This window comes from Orcinus orca, chromosome 17 (genome assembly GCF_937001465.1).
Source record: "Orcinus orca chromosome 17, mOrcOrc1.1, whole genome shotgun sequence".
Lineage (NCBI taxonomy): Eukaryota > Metazoa > Chordata > Mammalia > Artiodactyla > Delphinidae > Orcinus > Orcinus orca.
In genome coordinates this window covers 46,215,262-46,229,387 of record NC_064575.1, presented here as the reverse complement: position 1 = coordinate 46,229,387, position 14,126 = coordinate 46,215,262, and the positions used below count along the sequence as shown (strand labels likewise).

General features: G+C 34.9%; 1 protein-coding gene across 4 annotated transcripts in view; it reads left to right on the top strand.

Moving 5' to 3' along the window:
- VIRMA (vir like m6A methyltransferase associated) overlaps positions 1-14,126 on the top strand; it is a 62,041-nt gene that overhangs the window by 29,146 nt on the left and 18,769 nt on the right. For all 4 annotated transcript variants that reach the window (XM_049700214.1, XM_033438281.2, XM_004275381.4 and 1 more), the window contains 7 exons: positions 628-782; positions 3,635-3,717; positions 5,826-5,919; positions 6,063-6,607; positions 7,132-7,367; positions 7,835-8,087; positions 9,993-10,210. In XM_049700214.1, coding sequence (XP_049556171.1) covers positions 628-782; positions 3,635-3,717; positions 5,826-5,919; positions 6,063-6,607; positions 7,132-7,367; positions 7,835-8,087; positions 9,993-10,210 — 1,584 coding nt within the window. The remainder of the gene's footprint in view (positions 1-627; positions 783-3,634; positions 3,718-5,825; positions 5,920-6,062; positions 6,608-7,131; positions 7,368-7,834; positions 8,088-9,992; positions 10,211-14,126) is intronic.

Here is a 14,126-nt window from a genome sequence, read left to right as displayed (position 1 = left end):
GGGGGATTGAGAATGACAGTAGTTTTCAAGAACTTGCCCTATAGGGCAGAGGGTTTTAGTGTATGAGAAGAGAAACATGTTCTTCCTGGTTCATGCCATGCAAAGCAGTGGCATCCTTTGCATCGGGGTCTTGATATGACTCCTTGAGTGATGGATTTTTTGGGGGCACCTGTAAAAGGCAAACAACAGTGACTTCTATGCCTAGCTGTATATTAACAGTTCTGTAGTGGAAGTCTGAATAATCATGGTGGTAGGTTGATTCATCACACTTGTTCCTATTTATCCAGAGTGAACAACCATTTTAAAGGAGACCAATGAAGTGTACTTCCTAATCTTTCATTGCTAATGAAGTACACTTATTAATATTTCATTGTTCTGATCTTATTTCTTAATAGAATTTCACTTTCCATTTTGATGCATGTGCTTCGTTATTACATACTTTTAAGTAGTGGTTTCAGGTGAATTGAAGGTGAAACTTTAAAGTGCGATTTCCTGTTTTCAGGAAGTCAGTCATGTTTCATTGTGAAATTCCTTGATCCCTTTAAAACCAAGTAGAAAACAATGTTAAAAATTGTTCCTAAAAATTTATTTTCATATCAAAAACTTTAAAACCTTATTTTGTTTCAGTGATTCCAAGTCTAAGAAGTCAGTAGCTTATAATTATGCATGCATACTTATTTTGGTGGTGGTTCAGTCTTCCAGTGATGTCCAAATGCTAGAACAGCATGCAGCATCTCTCTTGAAGCTTTGTAAAGCAGATGAAAATAATGCTAAATTGCAAGGTATGGTACTTGAAGTTATTTTAAGCATTTATGATATGTGAAGAAAAAAAGCCTTTGAATATCTGTAGTTAGTACTTTATCATGTTTTGATAATATACCTGGTAATACCCTGTTTTTAACTTTCTGAAAGTTAAGATACCTTTTATGGAGGTATTTTATATGGTGTTCTTAAAAAGATTTTTAGGAAATTGTTCAAAGTACCTTTTTCTGAAAAGCCATGGAAATTTCTGGGTGGTTGAAGTTCCTAATCAAAGTAGAATTAAAGATGAACTCAGAAGTTCAGTTTTGTTTATAGTTTGCATGTGTGTGTGTTTTCTATATATGTATTTCTAAGTACAACACTGTTGTAAGTACAACTTAGAAATCCATCTGTGGTTAACACGTGCTATTCTCAAGTGAAGAATGATGAATATGAACATTATTTTCTAAATGTATGTTGAATGAAGTTTATGGCAAACCTTATTATGTGGGCAGTCTTGAAAAGTTTAAGGTATCTAATTACAAGTTTTTATTATTTTATTTTGGTTCTTGGCTTTCTGACCTTGCCAAGTAGAAAATTTGATAACATTGAGTAAATGTTATGATAGCATGTGGCCTCTTTTCTTTCTTTTTTTTTTTGTTTTGGCTGCACTGCATGGCATGTGGGATCTTAGTTCCCCAACCAGGGATCAAACCCGTTCCCCCTGCGGTGGAAGTGCAGAGTTTTAACCACTGGCCCTGGACCGCCAGGGAAGTCCCAGGCCTCTTTTCTTTTTAATCCTAAATTTTATGTGCGATACCACCAGTAAAAGTTGGGTACTGCACTCAATTTTCTATATTGAAAATAGATTTTTTTCCCCCTGAAGTATGCCTTTATAAAAGGAGGGTATGCAGCGTCTTCAAAGGTAGTATTAATGCCTTACTACATTTTCTGTGTGATGGGTACACTAGTATTTGTTTTATTATTCCTTATATCTTTCATTTGAACACTATATATTCTACATATATGAAAGAGTTAATTTAAAAATGCGTAGGAAAATACTCAGATGTAAACAGTTGTAATCCTCAGGATTGTAGTACCAAGGAAGGGTGACTACTATTTGCACTTCCCTTCATTCATTCCTATAAAGTGTCTAGAACTTATTACATGAGAATGGTTTTCTAAAAACATTTTTGGTGATAAAGTATAGGTTTTACGGCATAGCTTCTAGGAGAGTTTTGAGTTCGGTTGCAGTAAATGGTATATTTCATGTGTTTCTTTTATAAACAAAGCTTGCTGTTATTAGTTTTGGGGTGATAGTGATTACTTTTAACTTCGTAAAGGCAAATTAAGAAATTGATAAAATTTAAAATTCATGATAAGGGAAAAGGCACTCGGCATATGTCCCCCCATGGGTTTGATCCTGTTAGAAATGAATACATTTTGTGTATGCTTTTTTGGGGGTGTGGGAATCAGTGGCAGCATTAGGTGAATAAACATTATGTTATTATATTGGTTTATGAGCAGTCAATTTTATAATTCTTTTTTAATGTTGTAAGTTGATTGCTGCAGAAATATTCAGTATAGTTAGATGTAACCATGTAAATGTTTTAAGTTTTCAGAAACCAAAAATCTAAGGGTGGTAACCTCTTTTTTTTAATATATATATATATATATTTTTTAACATCTTTATTGGAGTATAATTGCTTTACAATGGTTTGTTAGTTTCTGCTTTATAACAAAGTGAATCAGTTATACATATACATATGTCCCCATATCTCTTCCCTCTTGCGTCTCCCTCCCTCACCCTCCCTATCCCACCCCTCTAGGTGGTCACAAAGCACTGAGCTCATCTCCCTGTGCTATGCGGCTGCTTCCCACTAGCTATCTGTTTTACGTTTGGTAGTGTATATATGTCCATGCCACTCTCTCACTTTGTCCCAGCTTACCCTTCCCCCTCCCTGTATCATCAAGTCCATTCTCTAGTAAGTCTGTGTCTTTATTCCCGTCTTGCCCCAGGTTCTTCATGACCATTTTTTTTTTTTTAGATTCCATATATATGTGTTAGCATACAGTATTTGTTTTTCTCTTTCTGACTGACTTCACTCTGTATGACAGACTGTAGGTCCATCCACCTCACTACAAATAACTCAATTTCGTTTCTTTTTATGGTTGAGTAATATTCCATTGTATAAACGTGCCACATCTTCCTTACCCATTCATCTGTCAATGGACAGTTAGGTTGCTTCCATATCCTGGCTGTTGTAAGTAGAGCTGCAATGAACATTTTGGTACATGACTCTTTGAATTATGGTTTTCTCAGGGTATATGCCCAGTAGTGGGATTGCTGGGTCATATGGTAGTTCTGTTTTTAGGTTTTTAAGGAACGTCCATACTGTTCTCTATAGTGGCTGTATCAGTTTACATTCCCACCAACAGTGCAAGAGGATTCCCTTTTCTCCACACCCTCTCCAGCATTTATTGTTTGTAGGTTTTTTGATGATGGCCATTCTGACTGGTGTGAGGTGATACCTCATTGTAGTTTTGATTTGCATTTCTCTACTGATTAGTGATGTTGAGCATCCTTTCATGTGTTTGTTGGCAATCTGTGTATCTTCTTTGGAGAAATGTCTATTTAGGTCTCCTGCGCATTTTTGGATTGGGTTGTTTTATTTCTAAGCCAGTATAGTAGGACATTACATTTCATTTTAAAGCTTGTTTAAATAATTAGACATAAGTTCATTCCTGTATAAAATTTAGTTTATTGAAATGAACATGGATCTGATAATCTAAAACCATGGTTTTTCTCAGGAAAAGAATACCTTTACTTCCCTTGTTTTAAAGGCTTTTATTTTAAAATATTATATTATGAATTACTGTTTTTGTTTTTAAGAACTTGGCAAGTGGCTTGAACCTCTGAAAAACCTTAGATTTGAGATTAACTGCATCCCAAACCTAATTGAATATGTTAAACAGGTAAGTAAAACTTAAAAGTGCCTTGATTTTATAGAACTGTGTGGTAGTATATAGTAATACTGTTTTAAAACACTTGTATAGGTAATGCAGTTAAGTGTACTTGATTGATTTACTCGTCTTGTGGGTATAGACTGGTACTGGGAATAGATGGGTATGTAATTGTGTGTATAATGAACACAGATGCACACAACTTTATTGCTTTCTATCACCAGCTTCTGTCCTACTTTTTTCCCTCTCAAATAGGAATATTATCACCTACCATTTTGATGACATTTACAAAAGTGTTTTAAAGTTAAATGCTATGATAATGTAACATATAATTATAGTTAAACTTTAGTGGAAAAGAATTTCCCTCAAAATTTGTATTTGAAAATTGGTAGAGTCAGTTCCAGATAATTGCAATGGGGACTAGTTCTGTTAATTTGGGATGGTTAAATCTGCAATTGAAGTAATTAATGAGAGTTGAAAATCACATAATTCATAATATTACAGTTGAAAAATGCATATACACTTCAAGTAATTCATAATGAAAAAATTCATTAAAATCATTGCATTGTTAGTTTTGGAAGTTTGAAAAGTTTTCTTTGCTCCTTAGCTGATCCAATGTGTATCATAGGAAGAAGGGCTAAACGTGCCCATAGATGCATAAAAAGTTTTAAACTAGCAGGGCAGAATGGACCTTGAATTATCTCCTTTTTCATTTAACAGATGAGCTATATGTGTTGTGTATGTGTCTGTGTGTCTGTGTGTGTAAACCACCTTGGTCTTGGAGCTGCAGTGTGTTATTGAAGTAATGTATGTATATTATCTAATCTTTTGCTGTTTTGACCCACCAACAAAGAGCTATTTCGGTTTTATCTGCTTCAGATTTTTCTTCACTAACTTGTCTCCCTTCTCATTTTTCCTCCATCTCCCCTAAGAGTACTTTTTCCTCCTATAATGCCATCATATTCTTCTGTTCTTTATGCCTCAAATGATATCTAGAGTTTTTCATTATGTTCGGTCTTTTTTTAAGCAGAAGTACAGTAGTGTCCTGTAAATTTAGATGGTCAGGTATTTAGGGTACTTGTGCATGGTTAGGAGAATATATAAAGTATCCAATAAATATCAGATGGTTTCACTTAAAGTACTTAACCAGTAAAAAGTTCAGTAGTAGAAATTTGAATACATACTGTAATTAAGAGTTTTAATTTTTGTGTAAATCCTTGTCCCATTAATTATGGTTATTATAAATGACTCTCATTGTAAGATGTACTAAAGACAGTTGATCTAAGACTGAAACTTCACTCTGTGGTTCCCTGCTGCCATATGTAATTTGTGAATTATTGAAAGACAGCAAGGAAGAAATTAGAGGAAAAGATAACCTAAGGTGGGAAACATGTGAGGAAAAGGATTTTCTTATTTTTAGGTTTCTCCTCTGAGGTTTAGAAGCTGAATTAGTAACATTTTAAAGTGCTATTTCTTTTAAGTTTTTTTTAACCATCTATATGCTGCTCCTTGGAAACTACAAAAATAAAGCAACTTAAACAACTATTTGTTGCCAGGAAGCATAGCGTGGGCAGGTGCTAAGGACATAGGCAACTGTATTTCTTTTTCCTCTAGCCATGCCCCAAATGGCCATCATAACTAGATTCTTGTGGTATCTGCATTTTTCAAAATGTATGTTATGTAGTGTTAAAACATTCCATCATGCTTCCTCAATTTTCAAAGAGCTTTAGTACCCACAGGGCTTTGTAAAATCAGTCGTTTCTTCCTTTTTGGGAAAGAGGATGTATAGTAAGAGTATCCAAAAAGGAGCTATTTTAAATTCTTAATCCAGAGAGTTTCATACATAATCTGTATGTAGCCTTTGTTTTAGTCAGTACTTTTTAATATACTTGTGTTTGCAATTACTCATTTTATGTTCAAAATGTCATATATGGTACAACATATGCCAAAGATTATATAACCTTTATAAACTTCATTAGGCTTATTCATGTTTTAAATTTAGTTAAGAAGTTTAAAATGATGTAAGTACTTAACTTGAAACTCATATTTTTAACTAATACCTTCTCTGGGCCTGATAGGTACCGAGAAATTAAACTTTCTATTCATTTTTATTTTTGAAGAATATTGATAACTTGATGACCCCAGAAGGAGTTGGCCTTACTACTGCCTTGCGTGTTCTCTGTAATGTGGCATGTCCACCACCTCCTGTTGAAGGTAATGTGGCTACTGTACTTAAAAACTACTATTTTTTAGGCCTAGTATAAATATCATTTATTAAATAAAATATTCAAAATCTTAACCAATGATTAATATGTAAGTAATTAGAGTTTTTTTTTTTCTCCCTTATTTATATAAAGGTCAACAGAAAGACCTGAAATGGAATCTTGCTGTCATTCAGCTTTTTTCTGCTGAAGGAATGGACACCTTTATTCGGGTGCTGCAAAAATTGAACAGTATTCTGACTCAGCCTTGGAGACTCCATGTCAACATGGGGACTACCCTTCACAGAGTTACTACTATTTCAATGGCTCGCTGCACACTTACTCTTCTTAAAACTATGTTAACGGAACTCCTGAGAGGTGGATCCTTTGAGTTTAAGGACATGCGTGTCCCTTCAGCACTTGTGACTTTACACATGCTCCTGTGCTCTATCCCTCTCTCAGGTCGTTTGGATAGTGATGAACAGAAAATTCAGAATGATATCATTGATATATTACTGACTTTTACACAAGGAGTTAATGAAAAGCTCACAATCTCAGAAGAGACTCTGGCCAACAATACTTGGTCTTTAATGTTAAAAGAAGTTCTTTCTTCGATCTTGAAGGTTCCTGAAGGATTTTTTTCTGGACTCATACTCCTTTCAGAGCTGCTGCCTCTACCATTGCCCATGCAAACAACTCAGGTATCACTTCCATATAACATGCATCTTATAAATGACTGCAATAACACTTTTTAAAAAGCCAGTGATTTTGTTTAAAAAAAACAAACCCTCATCTCCTTCCCCTAAGAAAGACATAAAATAACTGGATGAGGGTGAGATAAAACTGAAGCAAGTTGGTCATTAAGGAAATACGGGAGTAACATTTTAAATAAATTTTTGTTAATGTGAATTTTATTATGCTGTTATGTGTACTTGTACTTTTGTTATTTTTAAATCCTTTTCCCCCACCTTTATCATGTGTTAGAATTTGCCATTAACTAGGTTGCTTCACCAATGGACTCTGCTCTACTGACTGCTAACCTGAGAACAATAAGATTTTTTTAGATGCATTGAATTCAAGCAAATGTTTAATTGTATAACAGAAAATTAAATGTTTTAAGCATGCAGTAAAGATGTTCTTTTCATAACAGTTCTTCCTGAACAGTTTTTGTGACTATAAATAAATATTTTTAAAAATCTACGTACACATTATACTTTTTTAACAGGTTATTGAGTCACATGATATATCAGTGGCACTCAACACCCGAAAATTGTGGAGCATGCACCTTCATGTTCAAGCAAAGTTGCTCCAAGAAATAGTTCGCTCTTTCTCTGGCACAACCTGCCAGCCCATTCAACATATGTTACGGCGTATTTGTGTTCAATTGTGTGACCTTGCCTCACCAACTGCACTTCTGATTATGAGAACTGTGTTGGATTTGATTGTAGAAGACTTGCAAAGGTATTTTGATTTTGCATTAAAAATTTTTTTCCTCAAGTTATTTTTGACACAGATTCATTTTTTTTAACTTAGATTTGGAAACCAGGGTTTAGTGTGCTCAGATAATATGTGTACATATAAATATACACATATACATATATACAAACACACAGACACATGAATATAGATTAATTTTAATTAGGAAACTTTATGTCATTATTTCATGTGCAAGATATCTTGACGTGTTTCAAGATTGGGGTGTTTGAAAGGTGAGCTATGAAGTACTCTGATTTAAGAAAATACATTATTAAAAACCTGAATTTACAAAATTTTATAGTAATTGTAAAATGCCAGAGAAGTTGTGATACCCAAGGAATGAAATGTTTTATATAAGATTTGTGTAAGTTGATATGTGTTGAAAAACAAATTATTAAGTAATGCCTTAAAATCAAGAATTTTGTTCACTAAATGTGTTGATTTTATTTCAGCACTTCAGAAGATAAAGAAAAACAGTATACTAGCCAAACCACCAGGTTGCTTGCTCTTCTTGATGCTCTGGCTTCACAAAAAGCTTGTAAATTAGCTATTTTGCATCTAATTAATGGAACTATTAAAGGTGATGAAAGATATGCAGAGATATTCCAGGATCTGTTGGCTTTGGTGCGGTCTCCTGGAGACAGTGTTATTCGCCAACAGTGTGTTGAATTTATCACATCCATTTTGCAGTCTCTCTGTGATCAGGTATTTATAGTTATTTTTATAAATTTTTTTTGTGTGTATGTGTTTCTTAAAAGCTTCTCTTTGATGTAAATCTTGGCTGTTAACAAAGAGATCGCATCTGTTTCATTACTCTTACTGTTGTTTAGGGAGATAAATTTGACCAGTGAGCCAACAATAAAATGATTTGGTGCTATATAACTTTCTTTGACTTTGTACTTCACAGGTTTCTCTGAATAGCTTTTTTCATTTTCTTTATGAGACACTGTCTTTGGATATTTACTTTACGTACCATTGTATTCTTTGGGGTTGGTTATGTCTAGTATGTTCATTTTCCTTCTAATTATATTATACACCAATTCACTCTTGAATATTATAGTTTTGTGATTGGTTGAATTAATACCATGGTTTCTTGTTTGGACAATTTTTTAAAAAATCTTTTTTGGCTGTGCCCCACGGCATGTGGGATCTTAGTTCCCTGACCAGGGATCAAACCCGCGCCCCCTGCATTGGAAGCATGGAGTCTTAACCACTGGACCGCCAGGGAAGTCCCTGGACAACTTTTGAAGGCGTCACAGGCTACTACATTTTAGTGTGTTTCAGACTACTGTGCTATAAACATCTATAAAGACGTTGACTAAAAGTAGTCATATTTCTTCCTGCTGTTTATATTATTGACTTCCAGTTTATAGTTCCATGAATTAATGAGAATTGTTTTAACTTTTAGAGCCCATTGTTACTGCGATATTTGGAGATTTCTATGCCTAATGGCATTTTAGCTTGTCAGAATGCTCCTACTATCTAAATCAATCAAATATGATTTTTCCAGGCAGAATATTTTTAATAGGATCCCATCATGGAAGATTACCTTTTTCTAGCTAACCAAAACCCAGTTTGGTTACATTTAACACTCAAGAAGGAACATTTTTGGTGTGACTTGTTTTCACAAAAAGGGGATCTGGTAGAAAACAGTTTTGGACCAGGTAAAAAGGCTTATTTTAAGTCTTTATACCTCAGAATGTGCAGTCAACTGGTGTTTGTTAATGTAGTTCACGTTGGGTTGTATGACTGTGATGAGTTACACTTTAGCATCCTAGCTGCCCTGATCACTTAAACCTCTTTATTGGCTGGCCTCACCTTATTATATTTCCGTTCTATTCAAGCTTTGTTTTATAGTTCTAACCCAAGTTGAATACTTGCTTCCAGTGTGTTGAGGTGATTAAAGGCGATAACACATACTTAAAAATGTTTCTGTAATGTCTGCTTTACTTCTATAAAAAGAGTAGTGTGAGTTTTTAGTTATTTTTAGGTAAACTTGTTGACATTGAAAAACTTGAATTTTAAACGTATATAAAAACTACAGGAAAATATTGGAAGACTGCGCCTAAATGTTTTTTTTGCTCCATCCATTTCTTTTTGTGTTGTTTTTAATTCAAATATGGATAGATTTATTAAAATTTATTTCTCTGATGCTTTCTTTATAAATTAAAAAATATTCAAATGAATGAATAATACAGTAATTTAAAATCTTTTAGTACCAAAAGTACTAACCTAACCATCTGAAGATAGAAATTACACTCAGTGTAATCCAGAAGGAACAATTTTTCAGAGAGATGTTCTTTTAAAATAAGAATACTGTGAGTCAGGCACAGTTGCCAAGTGGTAAGGCGTTGGTCTCATAAAGTAAAATACTGTGAAACAACATATTTGTCTTTATTTCTTTAGGTGTGTATCCTTGTATTAACCTTTATAGAAGGACAAAACAACTCCTTTGTTCTTAATGTGTTTGAATCTATGTTTGGGATGGGACAGTAACCATAGTTTTTTGATAATTACTAATTGCTGTGTATTTCAGAAATAAAAACGCTAAGTGATAGTGACAATCATTTAAAAAAATTGTTTTTTCCCAACTCCCCTCCTCCCTCACAGGACATTGCACTAATTTTGCCAAACTCTTCTGAAGGTTCTATTTCTGAACTGGAGCAGCTCTCCAATTCTCTACCAAACAAAGAATTGATGGCCTCAATCTGTGACTGTCTCCTGGCTGTGCTAGCCAACTCTGAGAGTAGTTACAGCTGTTTACTGACATGTGTCAGAACAATGATGTTTCTTGCAGAGCATGATTATGGATTATTTCATTTAAAAAGGTAATGCTTTATCTAATTTAATATACTCTTGTATTTAAATCCCCCCATATTTATTAATTCATAGCTGTTGTAGAAGGTTGAAGGTATGATTTCTTTCATGTAGAGAAATTTCGTGTTTATGGAAAAGATTCATTAGCAATGAAAAGTGCTAATAATAAAATCTTTAGGATTAAAAATATAAATTGAATAGATAGACATATTAATGCAGGCATCTTGCAGTATTTAACAAGGAAATCTTATTGTTCCAGGGTCATTAATTCATGCTCTAAGATATTTGTTTTGTTGGTACATTCACTTGTAGTTCTTCAAAGATGACGGTAGTGTGATATTATGGACCCTAAAGCTGAAAGTGCTGATTCTGTGTTTTTTCTCTAGAGGAATGGCTGAGATGAAATTTGTTTGAAATGATGTAAATCTCATGGTGCTCAGTCTCTCAAGTGTAATTTCTGCTCCCATCTCTCTCTCCATGCCCTCATCTTTTTCTTCACTAGGGAGATAGTGGCTACTACATAGTTTTCCTTGGAATTTGTAGAAGTATGTAGAAATACGAGATAGAAAGGATTAGGAAACATGTATTTGTACGTCTCATTAATTCTTATAACATTGGTTGAAAACTTATGTTCCAGCTACTGTGCTTGGTGCTGGCTGCTACCTTTTCCACCTGCTTAGTCTGTCTGTTCTCTTGTATTCTCTCTCAGTTGATGGCAACTGCTGAACATCCAAGTTCTCCCCCCCACCACCTCCCAATCTCTCACCAAAGTCTTTAAATTTTACTTCTTGAATGTCCTTTTTCCTATTGCCTGGATATTTACTCTATATCCCTTAAGACTCATACATTACACATACAAGAAAACCAAAAAGCTTTCCTTGATTCCTCCATTCCTAGCTGGGTTAGGTGCTTTCACAAATACCCTTTGCATACCTCTGCCATAGCACGATATGTGATGTCGTTGGCTCTGCTAGATTCATGTAAGTCATCATAACCTATTCCCTTTTCTTTCTTTAGTTCTGATCTTTCTGCTAAGCTCCAAGTAACCCATGTATCTGTTTGACATCTCTACTTGGCTATCTAATGGGCATCCAAACTGAGCTAAAGCAGAGCTCTTGATATTCTTGCTTCAAACATGTTTCTGTCGTGCTTGTCCTGGTAAATGTTAAACTTCAAGATTCTTGATTCTTCTCTTTTCCTCACTCCCTACATCCAGTCCATCAGTAAGTCCAGTTCATTATGTTTCCAGAATACCTCCTGAATCTGATGACCCTTCTCCACCTCCATAGTTACCACCCCTATCCGGTCCACTCTTTTCTTTCATGACCCATTGCAGTAGCCTCCAATCTTCTCTTCTTACTTCAACTATTGTCCCCCTAAAATACATTTTCTTAGCACTCAGACTGATCTTTTTAAACTTAAAACAAGATATGTGTCACTGTTTTGCTTAAATCCTTCTGATGGCTTCTTGTTGCACTGCAAATAAAATTCAAACTCTATAATGATCTTTAAGCCTCTATACAGTCTGACCCTTGCTTATCTCTTTGACTTATCTCATAGCTCTTTCATCCTCAGTTTTGCTCCCTGTCAGGCTCATTCCTACCTCCAGACTTTTTTTTTTCCTAAATGCTTTTCCCCTAGATTCTTATAGGACTTATTTCCTCACTTCACTCAGGTATCTGTATCAATATATTTCCTGTCTAAATGCCTGTCTAAAATAGCCTATTCTTTGTGTCCCCATTCCTTATTCCCCTTTATATTTTTCACTGTATTTATACTGTTTGACATTACATTATATAGACTTATTGCTTATTTGGTTGTCTCCCTCACTAGAATGTAAGCTGCACAAGGACAGGGACTATTTGCTTGACTGTACTCCCACCAGCACCTAGAAACCTGGTTCATAGTAGACATTATGAAGGAATACAAGTCATTTTGTCCACAAATATTTATTGAATGCCCTCTTCTCTGGGCCAGACACTGTTCTAGGTGCTGGGGATTTAATTAAAAAAAAAAAAAGCCCTGTCTTCTTGATGCTTTCATTCTGTTAGAGGTAGACAGATGCTAAACATGTAAATAAAATACATAGTATGTTACAGAAAAACATAAAGTAGGGCAGAGGGATAGTGAGTGCCAAAGTGAGGGTGAGAGTTGTCATTTAAATGAAGTATGGGGAGGTGATCAAGGAAGCCCTCACAGAGAAGGTAGCCCTTGAACAAAGAACTGAGGGAGGTGAGTGAAACGTTAATATCCTGGGGGAGAGCCATTGCAAATAGCATGCCTAACTTGTCTGAGAAAAAGCCTTGAGGCCATGGTGGTTGCTCCTAAAGTGAGTAAGCAAGGAGAAAAATGATAGGGCCTAGGGTCAGAGAAGTAATGGGTAGGTGTGGGGAGGGCAGATCATCAAGGGCCTCTAGGTTTACTTATAAGGGCCATTGTAAGGTTTTGAGCAGAGGTGTAGTATGATCTGGCTTTTTAAATAAACAGATCACTATATACTTTTCATCTAGTCCTGAAGCAGGCCCCACTCAAGAAAAAAATTTTTTGAGATAATATTAGACTTTAAGAAGAATTACAAAAATAATAGTACAGAGTTCAGATATACCCTTCATCCAGCTTACCCTTGTGTTGATGTCTTATATAGCCATTGAATATTTACCAAAACTAAGAAACTAAGCTTGGCATAATACTATTAACTAAAATACAGAATTTATTTAGGTTTTACCAGTTTTTGTAGTAATGTTCTTTTTCTGTTTCAGGATCCAAGATAGGATCCTACCTTGCTTTTAGTTTTAATGTATCCTTTGTCTCCTGTATCCTCATTTTTCATGACCTTGACATTTTTGGAGAGCATTTGTATAATGTCCCTCAATTTAGTTTTGTCTTATGTTTTCTCATAATTAGATTGAGATTATGCTTTATTGAGAAGGATACTACAGAGGCAGTGTACCTTTCTGAGTACATCATATCAGGAAATACATAATGTATTAGTGATGATATTAACCTCGGTCACTGACTGAGGTGCTGTCTGCCAGGATTCTGCACAGCAAACTTAACTAATTTTCCGTTTTTAAGTACTAAACGTTTTGAAGAATATACTTTGAGACTATGTAAATGTCCTATTTCTACTTAGAACTTTCGTCCACTCATTTTACTGTCCATCAGTGAATCTTGGCATGTGGCAGTTATTACTGTGGTGTTCTAATAGTGATTTCCTATTTTTCTCATTCCTTTCTCATTTAATTGTCCTTCTGTAAGAAAGAACTTTTCCCTAATTTTTTACTTATTTGGGTATATCAATATGGATTCATGGACTTTTTTTTCTTGTATAATAATTGAACACTATTGTTATTTATTTTGTTGTTCAACTTATGTTACTGATTTTGGTTCTTCTTATTGGCTAGAGCTGGGAAATATATGTGTCCTAAATCATGCATATACACAAATCTACGTTTATTTTTTCATCTACTTATTTTATGTATGTACTTAAAAAAATATCTTTCCATTTATCTATCTGTCTGTCTGTCTGTCTGTCTGTCTTTCTGCCTGCCTGCCTGCGCTGGATCTTAGTTGCAGCATCTTTAGTTGCGGGATCTTTAGTTGCGGCATGTGGAATCTTTTAGTTGAGGCACGTGGAGTCTAGTTGCGGGATTCGGGGTCTTTAGTTGCGGCATGTGAACTCTTATTTGCGGTGTGTGGGATCTAGTTCCCTGACCAGGGATCGAACCTGGGCCCCCTGCATTGGGAGCATGGAATCTTAGCCACTGGACCACCAGGGAAGTCCCTGTATGTATGTATTTTTTTAAATGAGTCCATACAGATACTTTGATTCTAATACAATATCAGAAGGTTGATTCTAGCTTTCCCCCTTTCTTTGTAACCTCACCTATGTTTTATAATACACGGTTCTGTGGATTTTGACAAATG